This window comes from Labeo rohita, chromosome 8, assembly GCF_022985175.1.
Source record: "Labeo rohita strain BAU-BD-2019 chromosome 8, IGBB_LRoh.1.0, whole genome shotgun sequence".
In the NCBI taxonomy this organism is placed as follows: Eukaryota; Metazoa; Chordata; class Actinopteri; order Cypriniformes; family Cyprinidae; genus Labeo; species Labeo rohita.
Genome location: NC_066876.1, coordinates 15,558,117 through 15,573,178, shown reverse-complemented (window position 1 = coordinate 15,573,178; position 15,062 = coordinate 15,558,117). Strand labels below are relative to the sequence as shown.

Sequence of the window (15,062 nt, the reverse complement as noted above, 5' to 3'; positions counted from 1 at the left end):
CTTACGTGTTTGGAACAACATGAGGGTGAGTAATTGACCACATTTTTTTTTTTTCACTTGAAGAATGAACGGTGCAGACCACTGAATAAATAAGAAAAAAGGTTAGAAACCCAAGCCTGCATACATCTTCTCTTGATTATTTGGAGACACATTTTGCCCTTTAATTCTTTTATGAAAATAAGCTTCTTACACACACTATAAACATACATCCAAAGATAACTTAAAAAAAAAAAAAAAAAAAAAAAACACAGACAAACATTCTTTCCACCCCCTAAACAGTCTTGGCGACGTGCACTATTCATGAAATGAATCACATCTCTTTACTATTCTTATCCACAACATACATTAAAAGCATGACTGAACCTGTGATCAGATTTACAGAGACACTGCTTTCTGAGAAGTGAAGAGCAAAGCTTAAAGAAATAAAGCAGGTGACCCATCTTTGTTGGATGACACCACAATGAGCATTACTGTATAATTATAATGCGGTGGGAATTCATTCTCAAAGTGTCCATGCACAGGAGAGGACTTTCATACATTTGCAGTCTTTTCTTCTTTCGATCTGTCCACAGCCTCTTGTTTAACTTGACAGTCTGCTGGTTCTGCAACAGTCACCTGTGCTATTTGGATTTCCATTGCTTGCTCTTTCAATCTCTCACCATCTACTTGTAAAACCACTGTCTGTTCCACCCCCGCCACAGTCTGAGAAGGCTGTATCGCCGTCTCTTCCTCCACCATGAGAGTTTCCTCAACGGCAACAACGTCTACCGGCTCCACAGTGACGTGCTCCACCCGCATGCCGTCACCCAGGATCACCCTCTCCTCTCCCTCCTCAACCTCCGCCATGGCCAAGACCGTGGCTGGGTCTGAAATCATGACCTCCTCTGTGACGATAACCTTCTCTTGCAAGCCGTGGAGTTCTTGCAGATGAGTGTGGAGGTCTCTGGGTTGTGTGAACCACTGATCGCAGACGGTGCAGTGGTTGGGTTTCTCACCCGTGTGGGTCACTAAGTGGTCCTTGAATTGCTCCCAACTATTGAAAACACTGCTACAGACCTGTGGAGTGAAAAAGATTTTGCATGAATAAGCAAAATAAAACCAAAACTAATATGGCTTAGTGTAATTATCAAAATGAAATTAATTAAATAACTATATTTTCTTTACGATTATCACAATTTACATTGAATGATGTTTTGAATAGCTTTATACCACTGTTTGAAGCAACTACATGCCACATTTTATATATAGTTTCTTCTTTAAATATAAAAAGTACAAATTTAAAACAAAACACAACCTTAAGTTAACCTGCAGGAAAAATACACACACTCTCTCTAGCACAAACACACATGCAGAATAATGTAAGTGGATTTTTTTTAAATTGTGCCTTTGAACGATTACATAATTGTGGTATCTGTAATTGTAATCACGCTTAGAAATTCGATTAATTGTGCAGCCCTAATGTGACTGGAGTAATGCTAAAAATTCAGCTTTGAAATCACAGGAATAAATTACATTTTAAAATATATTTAAACAGAAAGAAATTATTTTAATAGTAAAAATAATTCAAAATGTTACTGTTTTTGCTATACTTTGGATCAAATAAATGCAGGCTTGGTGAGCAGAAGAAATTTCTTTAAAAAAATATTAAAAATCTTGACTAGTAGTATATACATGTATATATAATTTAATATAGTATTAAATTTACAGTTGTTCTCTCAAGTATAATATTATTATATTGTTCTCTTTTTTTGCAATTCAATATTACAATGGTAACATTTCCTATTAAATATTTTACTATTTTTATAAATACTTTTATCATCAATATCAACTATGTTTTATTTTCTATGTTTTAGCCATTTCATGTTTTGTCATTTTTAGCCATGAATTACCAGGTGCTTTCACTTTCGCTTTAAAATTTGTAATCTTGGTGTCACGTTTTACAAGAAAAGATACTTGTCTGTTGCACTTACATCTTCATACCTTTCACTTTCTAAGACTAAAACAAATGTTTGAAAGATGGATTCATTTTTATTCTTAATGAAAAGCACAACAAAACAGTACAATGACTAACTAGCTTACACGTTTATTAACAAAAACAAATGAGACGAGGCATGGCATACTTCACATGCTGTATTATATACTAATAAATTACAATGTTTAGAAAACACTGGAACCAAATGAATAAAAGTAAATAAAAAAGCCACTGAAGTAACATTAAGTAAACAGAAAAGACAACAGGCTTTTTAAAATGAAAAGAAAAAGAAAATTAAACTAAATTGGCAGTCGGTGACAGTGCTTGCATGTTTTTTTGCCAAGAAAACCATCATGTTCACCTTCTCTGGTTTAAGAAGTGGCCTTTACATTACTTCTACTTGAAAACCAAATCCTCCGTCCTCTATAATTTCCTCGTAAATCTAGCCACACGCACACATAGCGCTTGCACTGAAAGTGCCTCTCACATATTGCACTTTAAAAATCACAACAGCAATTCAGAAAATCAGAAAAATCTGATTTTTTTATTTTTAGCCCTTTTACGGAGTTTTTCAGGTTTGGCATAGTGAAAATCAATGTTAATTACGTTGACGAATCATTTTTGTCAGAATTTGTCAACATTTTTTCACTGAAGAAAACAAGGCGATGAAACAAGAACTCATTTTGAATGACAAAAACTATGACAAAAATCTACTGATATTTTCGTAAACAAATAAAAATGAGATGAAAATGTTAGGGAGGGGCGATTTGGGAAGAGATTCATTCAGAATAGCCTATTGATCTGGCAGGACACAAGCTAGCATGCATTTGATGCACGTCTCATAAAATGTTCAAAAATGTCAATATCTGGAAGTAAGAGATGAGCAGATCTGACAACACAAAAGAGAACTCAATTCGGGCCAGTTTTCTAAGCGCAGACACTGAAGCAGTGCCTTTCACACAGCGCACGAGTACTACACACAAAAATGAAATACACACAAAAATGATGTGATTGTCTGTTTTGACAAGTATTCACATAAACACACTCAGTTACGTCTTAGGTGAACATAAACAGTTGGGAGAATATCGGATGTGCATCAGTACATTCCATCTGGTTTTATCATTGCATTCAGTTTTAAAGGGACAGCAGCTTAATTTAGTTGATATAGTCTGTGGCACAACTGATGTTAACAGAAACAAAAGAAAGACAGAAAAATCATTCACTGCTCTTGACTGAGTCACTTTAGTAATCACAATACAGATTAATCTAAATGTATTTATAAAAATAAATATCTGCTTGAAAGAATGATGTAAACAAGTTATTATAAAGAATGCATAATTATCCTATATAACCATTGGTATTTAACTGAAAAGAAGACCATGTTCCTGTTTCTTTATGAGAAGTGGTTTAATCTCATTTTAATACAAAGGCATGTTGCGTGTCACAGCAATTAAATCTGTGTTTATCATGATAAAACTTTACTATAAAACCTATATAATGAGATGATTCTGAGATGAGAAATGCTTAATTAACGCATTACACTGTAACTAAACCCATTAGATTTTAGCAGACTAAATCTACTGTAGATTTAGTCAACTAAAATCTTATGATATTTAGTTGACCAAAACTAGACTAAAACTAAAAACAATTCAGGTGACTAATATATGACTAAAACTAAAAGCCATTTTAGTCAAAGACTATGACTAAGACTGAATCAAAATTTGTTGTCAAAATTACCACTGGTGAAAATGCATGCGTGGATAATATTTTACTGGCTAAAACCAACCTGGCATTCATAGAGCTTCTTTCTCCCTTTTTTGGCTCCAGCGCCATTTTGACATGCTGACATGTGGCACTTCAGCGTACTGTTCCTGGCAAAACGTTCATGGCACTCCGGACACTCAAACGGTTTCTCACCTACAAGTGCATGAATGAATGAGAAGCTGTTTAGAGATTAAACTTGAATACATTTGTTCAAATGCATTTAACCTTATGCTATCTCACCCACAGACCTGTGTGCTTCCTCAAATGCTCTTTGAAGTGTCCAAAATGATCAAACTGTTTTTCACAGTACTCGCAAACATGCACTTTCTTTTTCTGCCGCCGGGACTGTTCCTCCGCATCAAAATGGTAGTTATTCAGATGCTGTTTAAGGGCTCCTTCCCGGGCATATGTTTTACCACAGTGCCTGCAGACAAAGCCCCTATCGGGGGTAGCGGTATGAGTCTTCATGTGTTGTTTGAGGTGGTAGTAGAGTTTGAAGCAGCGGTCGCACTTGTCGCAACGGAAAAGGTTATCTAGCTGAGAGATCTGAACCTCAACCACTTCAATATTTTCCAGGGTCTTGGAGGCCACCACAGCTTCTTCCTGCACGACTACGGTCTCATCTTCTTCCTTTTTCATCACGTGGAGCGTCTGCTCTCCCTGCTGGTACTTGCTGGTGATGTCGGCCAGTAAAGCCAACGCAGAGTCATCCGATGAAGGTTCGGTTGAACTCCTTGCAGCATCCACTACTTCCACCAGGCCGCTTTCCTCCACCTCAATATGTTCCTCACCAACCTCCACTTCGATTTCAACAGATTCTGTCTCCACTGAAGGAAGAGTCTCAGTGATCACATTGGTGGTCTCTGCTATTTTTCTCTTTTTAGCCTTACTCTTTCCAGGCAAGGCCTGAGAGGAATTTACTGAGGTGGTACCATTCCTTCTAGATGGGAGAAAAAACACAATAGTTGAAAATCAACTTCAGGATAAAATCAGGTAAAGAAAATGTTATGTGTTTATTATGAGTAACCTGTTGTTCAAGGCTTTGATCGCCTCCTGCATTTGAAGGTACTCTGCAGCTCTCCAAACATCACTGACTTCTTCATCACCATTCACAGCTAATGTAGCTGTATAAGTGAACTCCATTAGGTGGCGAAACGCAGTGTTGCTAACACCTGTTAATTGCAACAAAAATACTGTAGTAAAGTTTATTATTAAGCATATGACATATGAAGAATTTTTAGCTTATTACTATTAGGGCTGGGAGAACATAAAATAAAGCAGCAGAAATGTGTCAACTAGTAGAATTAAAGGAATAGTTCACCCAAAAATGAAAATTACCCCATGATTTACTCACCCTCAAGCTATCCTAGGTGTATATGACTTTCTTTTATATACAGTCGGAGTTATATGTGTGGAGTACTTTTTATGATGGATGAATGCACTTTATTTGACTTCAACATCTCAACACCCATTCACTGCCATTATAAAGCTTGGAATTTTTTAATATAACTCCCATTGTATTCGTCTGAAAAAAGAAAGTAATATACAACTAGGACGGCTCGAGGGTGAGTAAATCATGAGAAAATTTTAACTTTTGGGTCAACTATCCCTTTAACTGCCGTCAACTTGGATACAAAAACATGAGGTCAGGTTTAAAATTGATAAGCGCCAAAGATTCAGGTCTGATATCAGTAGCCTTGGGTCTCTAGATAATATAAACGTTGTGGGGAAGCATTGGAGAATGAATTTCACTTACAAATATGATGGAAAATAGGCATACTTTTAAACCTTCACCAACCATGTTGTTTCTTATTTGTCATCTCTGATTTTGGTCTGAGTCATACCCAGCTGAAAAAGTCACCACACGCCATTGATGTGCAGGGCTTTAGGCTGTGTAGACATGGCTGTTTTTTTCCCCAAGTCTAGTTGGGTCAGACTCAGGTCTAATTTTATCAGATATGCACAGGTAAGAAGGGATTTGGATCAGATCTTATGACCCAAGGAAACCTCTACGGCAGTATATATATTATCTGCTATTTTACTGTCTCTTTAGGGTCTTCATGAAACGTCTGTGTTTGGTCACGTTAAAAAAAACAACACCACCTTTTTACCTTGTTAAAAACAACTCTGCTGACAGCGACCCGTTTCAGTGCATGGCTCTTTAAATGAGAATGAGCTACTGCTTACACCACCCATCTCTACCGTTTTTTGTGTATTTGGTGGTGCATTACCATCAAAAACAAAACTAACCACTGCATCGTCAGTGTCTCTGATGTCGGGAGAAAAAGAAGACTCTTATGTTCACTTCTACATCCAAATACAAAACACCAAGCAGAAAAGTCTACTAACTGTGTTGCTTCCAGTTTAGGCAAATTTGCTGATTAAGATTTGTCATTATCCAGGACAAACAGGTTACATTGTAATAACATATAACAGGTTTTGATTCCATACAGTTTTATGTATTGTTAGGTACCTTCAATCTCCACTAGAGGCTCTTGAGTGAAGTCCTGGAAGAATTTGTGGAAAAACTGACTGCAGGCAGCCAGAACAGCTTTGTGGGCCCTAAACTGATGTCCTGTTAAAGATCCATAATAATCAGCACCACCAAATATGTGCAACTGTATAATATTTTGCATAATTCCGAAAGGCATTAATTAGGAGGCAGCAAAACTGGAAACCTACCATCCACAATAAGAGTGATGTCTGTGAACTGATCCAGCTGACGCTGCTCATTCAGTTTGTCAAGCATCACTTTGTAATGGGCTGGAAACTCATGCCCATAGTCAACATCGCCATCGACAGACATGGTTCAGCCCTTTCCCTGCACATGCAAGTACTATGAAAAAACAAACAGACAAAAAAGACATGAAATAAAAATATGTATAATATGTTTATGTAACCCTGGACCACAAAACCAGTCTTAAGCAGCACAGGTATATTTGTAGCAATAGCCAAAAATACATTGTATGGGTCAAAATTATTGATTTATCTTTTATGCCAAAAAGCATAGATTATGTTCCATAAAGATATTTTGTAAATTTCCTACCGTAAATATATCAAACTTAATTTTTGATTAGTAATATGCATTGCTAAGAACTTCAACTGGGCAACTTTAAAGGTGATTTTTCAATATTTTTATTTTTTTGCACCCTCAGATTCCAGATTGTATCTCAGCCAAATATTGTCCTATCTTAACAAACCATATATCAATTGAAAGCTTTTTATTCAGCTTAATTTATTCAGCTTTCAGACGATGTATAAATCAATTAAAAATATATTGACCCCTATGACTGTTTTGTGGTCCAGTGTCACATTATAATAAAAAATTAAGATGCATAACTGCTCAGCTCTTCCAAGTGAGTAAACAGCTACAGTATTAACATATTAAATGCCAATGCATTTTGAAAGCCAACCATTTCATCTACAATCTTTCACAGGCGTGTGCCATTTAATGGTTTCAGATAAATTAGGCACATACTTTGTAATGGCCCCTATACCAACAGCTCCATAGAGTTGCGGGCATTTCTAAGCAGCATGCCGAATAAGCGCGCATTTCTACAGGGAGCTTCTCTACGCAAGACGGGCTGCTTTACATCCAGCGGGTCAAACTGCCGCAAAAGCTACGCACTTCAACAGCCCAAACGTATAGAGGTCCTACAGAAATATACGAACAGCAAAAGCAGCACTGTGTGCCAGTCAGCTTCATGTTACTCGCACGCTGGGCCTGTGGCTGCTAACGCATTCGCCATTTGTTTTCTGGACCATTGTCGTTACGTCATCAAATCGCGCATTAAAATGCTCTTTTAATCAGACAGATTTCCTTTCGGCTAAATAATGAGTGACGGCGAGTGTCTAACGCTTCCGAGAACTTACCCCGGGTGACCCTCTGATGTTTAGTGCGGTTGTTTATACGCGTTGGAGGCCTGAAGCGATCAATGTGCTGTTTTTCGTCCGCTCGTCAAAAAAGGGCGGTCGCTCCTGCTCCGGCCTCGAGTTCCCATAAGCCCCTGCGGAAGAGTTTTATCGCGCGAGGCTGAGAGGTAGTGGTTACCAGGGCGACGGTGTTCTAAGTTCCCGTTATCTTCAAGTATGGAAAAGATAAGTAAGTATTATAAGAATTAAAAGTAAAATTTGGATTAAGGGAAAACACAAATGCTATAAATTTCCCTATAATTGATTTAAAAACTACCCACTAGTACCGCATTTTATGGAAGGTTTGTACGTACAGTTCATTGACATATTGTTATATTTTTGTTTTGAATTAATTTTAATGTTTATATTTCATTTAAAATGTATGTGTGTGTGTGTATATATATATATATATATATATAGTTTCAGTTAACTATGTATATATATATATATATATATATATATTGTTTCAGTTTCCCTTTTTAAATAGTTTTGGTTTAATTTTTAGGAATTGACTATCATAACTTATTCTATAAGACCTTTAACAGAGGATATTTAAAGTTAAGCTGAAATTTGAGATGTTAAAATATTAAAAGTTTTTCTTAATGGTTTTAGTTTTAGTTTGAATAACTCTGATTCAATGTAGCTACTTTTTGTTCAAAAATGAAAAAAAAAAAACATTTTATAAAATGAAAAGAAAATATTTAATATTTAAGAATTCTAGCTATATATTCATGTTTCATCTATAAGACCTTTAACAGAAGCAACGTTACATTTTAAAGATATTGGAGGTTAAGATGAGATTAAAATATTAAAAGATATTTTTTTTTAATGGTTTTAGTTTTAATAATCCTGATCCAATATAGCAATGTTACTTTTGTTTAAAAAAAAGTAACATTTAAAAAATCCATGAATTAAAAGACAACAGTCTATAAAATGAAAAGAAAAATTTAATACTTAAGAATTAATTCTAGCTATATTAAAAGATTTAATTTTAGCTATATTAAAATAGATTTTTTAATTGTGATAAAAACTCAGCATTTTATAAAATGAATAATTATAATAATATATTTAAGAATTAATTCTAGCTATTATTAAAAGATATAATTCTAGCTATATTAAAATAGTTTTTTTTTTTTTGTTGTTGGTTTTAGTTTTAATAACCCTGATCCAATGTAGCAATGTCACATTTGTTCAAAAAAGCAACACTGAAAAAAGAAATCCACAAATTAAAAAAAAAAATTATCAAAAGAAAATCAATTTATTCATTTATGAATTATTTCTAGCTATATATTCATGTTTCATCTAAAAGACATTTAACAGATATAATGTTACATTTTTCACTATACAGGATATTTGAAGTTAAGCTGAAATTTGAGACATTAAAATGTTTTTTTTTTTTGCTTCTCTCAGAGCCCTAACATTTTATTCTGCATTAATGATTGACAGACTCTGTCAAACTCTCCACTGCCCTCCTGAGGCAGAACTGAGATACGTTCTAAAAACTAAACGTTCTTTATTGCCATTGATGGTTCCATGAAAAACCTTTAACATCCATGGAAAGTTTCCATTGCATAATTATGGTGGAAAAGCAGTCTTTAGATTATTAAAATCATTAAGAAACAATGGATATTTTAAGAACCGTTCACTAAGAGGCTCTTTGAAAAACTAAAATAGTTGTTTATGGCTTAAACTGTTGGCATCTTTATGTTTGAGAGTGCAGCACTTAATGTATGACAAAATACTGATGCTTTTAAATGTAATTCGAGCAAGAACTATTGATTACTGGAAATGTGTAAACTGCAAAATCAACTAAAAACAGCATACAACATGATCTATATCTTAAAAATATCTTAAAATAGGAAGCATCAACAGGTTTATAAATAACCTGAGTATGTTAAACCATTGCAGGTTTAGTTAAACATTTGGAAAATTTAAAAATGATTGTCCAAGCTTGAGGAAAAAATACCTAAAATCAAACAGATCAGACAATAGCTGAATATGCTATTGATTTAATGTCCAGCTAATAAACTATTCATTGATTTGGATATACAGTTTATTCTTCTTAAGTACAGACAAATGTACTGTCAAGATTTATGAGAATCAGTTTATCTCAATAAATGATTTCATAACACTTCAAGCTCTTCAGGTAAACTATTAACTAGCAGTAATCAGTAAAATGTGTGTTAACTGCATCTAAAGTGCATCACTAGGAGGTCACAATGTCCTTAAGATTGTGATATATGATCATGAAGATTAACTAATTGATAAATCTTGGAACAATCCAGACAGTCCTAAGTCTTTGGATGTCTGAAATGGTTTTTGAATGTTTATGTAAGTTGTGAAAACACTGTCTTCCAAGAAAATGCATTTAATCATTGTTGTTCCAGTTGTACAGAATTTGAAAAACAGCGTGTTTATCAAAGTTCAGCAAAGAGACAGGAAGCTTCAAAGTTTCATCTCAGCATGAAAAGTGCTGACACTAACCCAGCTGTGCACTTCTGCACAAACAAAACTTACAGGATGTTAAGAGAACCATGCCAAAAAAAAAAAAAAAAAAAAAAAAAAAAAAAAAAGATTAATGATTCCATACAAATGTATGTTTTAATAACCATGTTGCATGCAAATGATTTTAACTTCTTTTTAGTATTACACCCAGCCCCCCTTTTCAGCCCTTAGGGAAAAAGAAGCCTGGAATGCAGTGTTCGTTAACTATTTACTGTCTGGACTTTTTTTTTGGCAAAAACAATAGTTAACCTTGCCATTCAGTTTTTTTTTTCTCATGAAAGAAACAAGTAAAGACATGAAAAGGTAGAAAAGAAAAAAATGAGGAGAAAAAAAAAAAAAAAAGACTTTGGCACAGACACATACCAAAACTAATTCGCTTAGACATTTATTTTTTTCTGCTCAAGCTTTGGCTTGTCCACTCAAAACACATTAAGGAGGTTACATTTGGTGACATTTACTGCTGATGCATGTAACTCCTGGGGCGAATACGTGAGTTATTAAACTTTTTGAAACAGGGACAGAGCGACCTTTGCCCCGCTTCTAGTCAGGAAAAACAAGAGGAGTATAAATAGGAGGAGCCGTGTGTGAGCGGGTTGTTTTTGTCTAGAACCAGCTCAGAAAATATCGCTGCTGAAGACTCTCAAGTAAAACAAGTAAGTTTACGCATCAGTTATGATATATTTGTTCAGATATAATTATGTTCTTTTTTCAGCTGTTCTATTAAACACCTTCTTTGCATTGCATTAGAATTATTCAAATGTACTTTTTATGTAGGTATTAATGCATAGTTTAATGTAGGTATTAATGCAATATTTAATAACAGTTTTCACATTAGTTTGGCTCTGACAACTTTGCGTCATGAAAATGTACATTGTCCTCCAATAGCATTTGGATAGACTATGGACTTTGCTCTAACTTGCTTTCATTGACTTTGATCACTAAGTCAGGGTTAACTACCATAATTGCAGGTGCATTATTATTATATGGCTAATGCAAGAATTATATGGTTAGATATGTAATTGCTGAGTGGACAGTAATTTGAATATGTGCTGACCAAGAGAGACTAGATTCCCTTGCAGAGTTTCCTCTTTTTTTTTTTTTTTTTTTTTTTTTTAAACACCATTTTAACAATATATATTGCAAAACCAGCTTTAGAAGTAAAGTTAAATTTATAACAATATATATTGCAAAACCAGCTTTAGAAATAAAAATTAAATTAAGAAAAAGTAAATTAATTGAGTATCAGCATTATATATATATATAGTAAAATATACATAAAATTTATAGCTTATTAAAAATGTTTGTTGCTGAGTGTCAGGTTGTAATTGTATCAGCATTTTACAATTTAAATGTCTCTTTTTTATGGGTGTGAGTCATAATTGTTGTTCTTTGTGTTTAGGTTAGTGGGTCTGTTGTTTGGAGTCATGTGGAAGGCACTCAGCCTTACCCTGGCTCTCTGCCTGCTGGCGGGCTGCAGTGCAGAGAGCGAAACAGAGGGAGCCCGCTGTAAACTTCCTCCCGTGTGGAAGGTCGGGGAGGAGGAGCCCATGAAGGACGCTCTTGGACAAGTGACAGTGGTGGCTTTCCTCCAGGCCAGCTGATTGTTCTGCTTGGAGCAAGCCTCGAAGTAAGTGCAGACTTTACTAAAATTCAAACATATCAAATAAAAGCAGCAAAAACGTTCTTGAGACCTTGTTTTTCAAACCCGGTTGCATTCTTGACAGTGTTCACTGTGTGTACTGTTTACACAAGGCGTATTTATCTAATCCAACTTGTTGAATGTTTTTCAAGGTTCTATGACTTGCTCTTGAAGTTGGAGAACCAAGGTTATGTAAATATAACCTACATGGTGGTAAACAACCGAGATGAAAGGTCCCAGCGGCTGCACCACTTGCTCAAAGAAAGACTGATGAACATCACCCTTTACGCCCAAGACCTCAGTCAGCCAGATGTTTGGCAGGCAGTAAACGCTGAGAAGGATGACATCTTGGTCTACGACAGGTTCGGCTCACAGCACATCCAGTTTAATTCACCTAATGATCACTATTTTACTTTATTAATATTCCACCAAACACCTTTTTCTGCTAGGTGTGGCCGACTCACCTACCATGTGTCTCTTCCCTACACCATCCTGAGCCACCCACATGTGGAGGAGGCCATAAGACATACTTATTGCGATGGTATTTGTGGAGAATGCAGCACTGAGGTAAACACAGCAGGGATTAGATAGATAGATAGATAGATAACACCAGTTTGACAAGAATAAACATCCTTTTTTTAATTAATTCAATTTACTCACCCTCATGTTACTACACCATTTCGTGCTGAGGATGATATGAGGTAAACTGTCAAGATCCAAAAGGCACATAAAGGTATAAAAGGAGTCGATATCATTTGATATTTATATAAATCTCAAAATCTTGCCTCCCTTCGTCTGAATCTGACGCGTATGCGAGGACGTCTGTTTGTTTACGCAAGTGCAGTTCAGTGAGTCTGCTGAACCATATATGGAGAAGAAGGCGGGGCTAAAGAAACGCCATATAATGAGCGTGCGGGGAAGAGAAGTTACAATAGCGCCTTTCCCTTCTAGGTGGCGTCCTACCAACTAAATATATTATCTTCTAAAAATAAAGTTAAGATAGTCTTCTTTCAGACAAAAATAAATTCAGAATATGTATAAACGCTTTTAATTCTGTTGTTCTTTATTGCATTATCGTATTCAGTATTGTTTTTGTCATGTTCTTAGTCTATGTTTTATACATAAATGCACATTTTTAGGCAATAATCTTGTACTGTTATTGGACAAATCCAGCGTTATGGATGTGACATTTTGCGTTATGTGACATAAATGTTCAGAGAATGTATGTGTTACCAATATACAGAACCATCTGTTTATATTTTAATAAACCCTTTTTTAAAAACATCAGAAAATATCAGTCTATGCATGAGTTTTCTAAAAAGGGAAATTATCATGCGTTATGGATGTGACAAAAAAGGACTACAAACTTTGTAATATTTTTGCAGTTAAAATGCACAAACCAGACGCAATAATACCCAACAAATAGAGAAGAGATGGCTCTTCACAGAACATATAATTGTTATTTTATTTTGATTTTAATGTGTCTATTTATGAGCCATATGTACTGTTATGGATGTGTCAAGCCTGAAAAATAGCACTTACCAGACTATGGAAAATCATGCACTAAAAATAACAAAAAACCTTTGGAAAAACTTTATTTTTTCATGGTAAGGTTGACATTAGCCACTGTAGGGAAATAACAAGAAGAATAACAATGTGCAGTAAGTGGTAAAACCGTTTGCACTACAAACCAGTGTGTTCATAATTAAGATAATACCTTAAAATAATATAGTAAGATGCACCAGTTTGCAACATCAAGCAGCAAAACTAAAATATCTGGAAGCGAATGACAGATTAAATTTACAAATGGCTGCACCAGCTCTTAGAAGAAGAAATAAAATGGATACTTGTCAATACAGTTTCATGTAAGTTGTTTGGCATGAATAAAAGCATGAATAAAAGGTTCTTTCTTTATTGGGATCTATGCTATGGCTCCATGAAGAACCTTAAATATCTTTGGAAACTTTCAGACGCACAAAAAGTTCTTTATATTGAAAAAAAAAAAGGGTTCAACAAAGAAAAAAAGGGTTCTTTAAACATGTTCTTCTATGGCATCACTAAAGAAAAAAAGTGGAGTGCATACAGTATTTTCAGTTTGCTCTTTTCCTGTGGTTATTACAGAGTTCACTGCAACTTGAACAGTGCAAGAAATCCACAGATGAGAACAAACCAGCAGAGGAAGAACAGCATCACAATCGCGAGCATCACGGTCATCACGGGCACGGTCATGAAGGGCATCACCCCGACGGCGTGGAGAGGCACAGGCATGGTGGCTCCCATCATCACCACCACCATCACCACCACCACCACCACGGCCAGCAACAGGTTGACGTGGGTCAGGAGATCCTGGCCCAGGTTGACTTTGGTCAGGCAGCTGTTCAGCTACCAGTCGTGAAACGCCCCTGAGCTAAGCACAATAGGTGAAAAGTGCAGTACAGCTGACAGGAGGGTGCAGACGCTCCTGCCACCAGCTGATGCTGACACTGACGACAGCTCTTTGGTGACAGCAATGGGCGTGTGGCCGGCCTCTGACACTGTGAGGGGGCTCTTCCAGCCTCCTGACGGTGACACGGCCTGCAGGACGACAACCATGTCAGGGAAACCTGACAGTGACGTCCCGCCCCAACACATGAATGAGAGCTGTCACCAAAAGCCTGAGCTTGACCAGCAGGGGACGCGAGTTGAGTATGACAGGAGAAGTAAACAGGGCCGTTGGCTTTGTAAACAATCTTGTCTGCTCATCTATAGCTTCACGTAAACATCAGTGAACCCGGCACTGCTGGTCAACCCTCTCGTATTAACCTTACCAACTAGTATTTACACCTCAGCGTGTGCCAGCACTGGACCAGAGCATCCCATTTGGGACAATTTGCAAATTGGTTATAGTTTAAAAAGATAGTAAATGACAACATCTAGACTTATTTTGGATGTTTTTTGGTTAATATTACAAATTTTAATGGGTCCAGTGTCTGTTTGCTTCTGAGAGAGTGTTAGGTTCATCATGTTAGTGTCTTTTCACCTCTAGATGCTTTTTGTGGCTTTTATGAAGGCAGGTGCGGAAACTATGAACTAGTGGTGCCTGTTTGATGTTAGGCCACTTAGAGCAGAGGGCAAAGGTCATGTAACATCCTGTAACCCTTGCTATACCCATTCAAAGCTATATACTGTATGAAAATTTGGGGTATTAAAATCTATCTTTTTTTTTCCCACTGTTCTGGTATTCAGAAAGACGTTTTAGTTTTGCCGTGTGGAGATGGAGGTGGTAAAGTA

At 36.0% G+C, this 15,062-nt stretch overlaps 2 protein-coding genes across 3 annotated transcripts; one reads left to right on the top strand and one right to left on the bottom strand.

Annotated features, from left to right (window-relative positions):
• Window positions 1-129: 129 nt before the first annotated feature.
• znf131 (zinc finger protein 131) lies at window positions 130-7,730 on the bottom strand. Of its 2 annotated transcripts, none has more exons than XM_051118052.1 (7): window positions 7,610-7,730; window positions 6,419-6,572; window positions 6,210-6,311; window positions 4,764-4,908; window positions 3,985-4,676; window positions 3,759-3,889; window positions 130-1,056 (listed from the first exon to the last, which is right to left on the bottom strand). In XM_051118052.1, the coding sequence occupies exons 2-7, from the start codon at window positions 6,540-6,542 to the stop codon at window positions 532-534; spliced, it is 1,719 nt and encodes a 572-aa protein (XP_050974009.1). In that variant the 5' UTR covers window positions 6,543-6,572; window positions 7,610-7,730; the 3' UTR covers window positions 130-531. The 2 variants fall into 2 exon arrangements, with proteins under 2 accessions (XP_050974009.1, XP_050974010.1); XM_051118053.1 differs by lacking the exon at window positions 7,610-7,730 and adding an exon at window positions 7,215-7,548.
• Window positions 7,731-10,648: 2,918 nt separating this feature from the next.
• selenop (selenoprotein P) lies at window positions 10,649-15,062 on the top strand. The gene is made up of 5 exons (XM_051117020.1): window positions 10,649-10,806; window positions 11,553-11,780; window positions 11,945-12,154; window positions 12,242-12,359; window positions 13,914-15,062. Exons 2-5 carry the CDS (start codon window positions 11,578-11,580, stop codon window positions 14,493-14,495), a joined length of 1,113 nt encoding a protein of 370 aa, XP_050972977.1. The 5' UTR covers window positions 10,649-10,806; window positions 11,553-11,577; the 3' UTR covers window positions 14,496-15,062.

Excerpts from the sequence above, each read along its gene's own strand:
- znf131 (XM_051118052.1), bottom strand. The coding sequence starts at position 6,542 with ATGTCTGTCGATGGCGATGTTGACTATGGGCATGAGTTTCCAGCCCAT. Across the intron at positions 6,312-6,418 it reads CATCACTCTTATTGTGGATG|GACATCAGTTTAGGGCCCAC; the intron begins GTAGGTTTCCAG and ends GATCTTTAACAG. Across the intron at positions 4,677-4,763 it reads ATCAAAGCCTTGAACAACAG|AAGGAATGGTACCACCTCAG; the intron begins GTTACTCATAAT and ends TCTCCCATCTAG.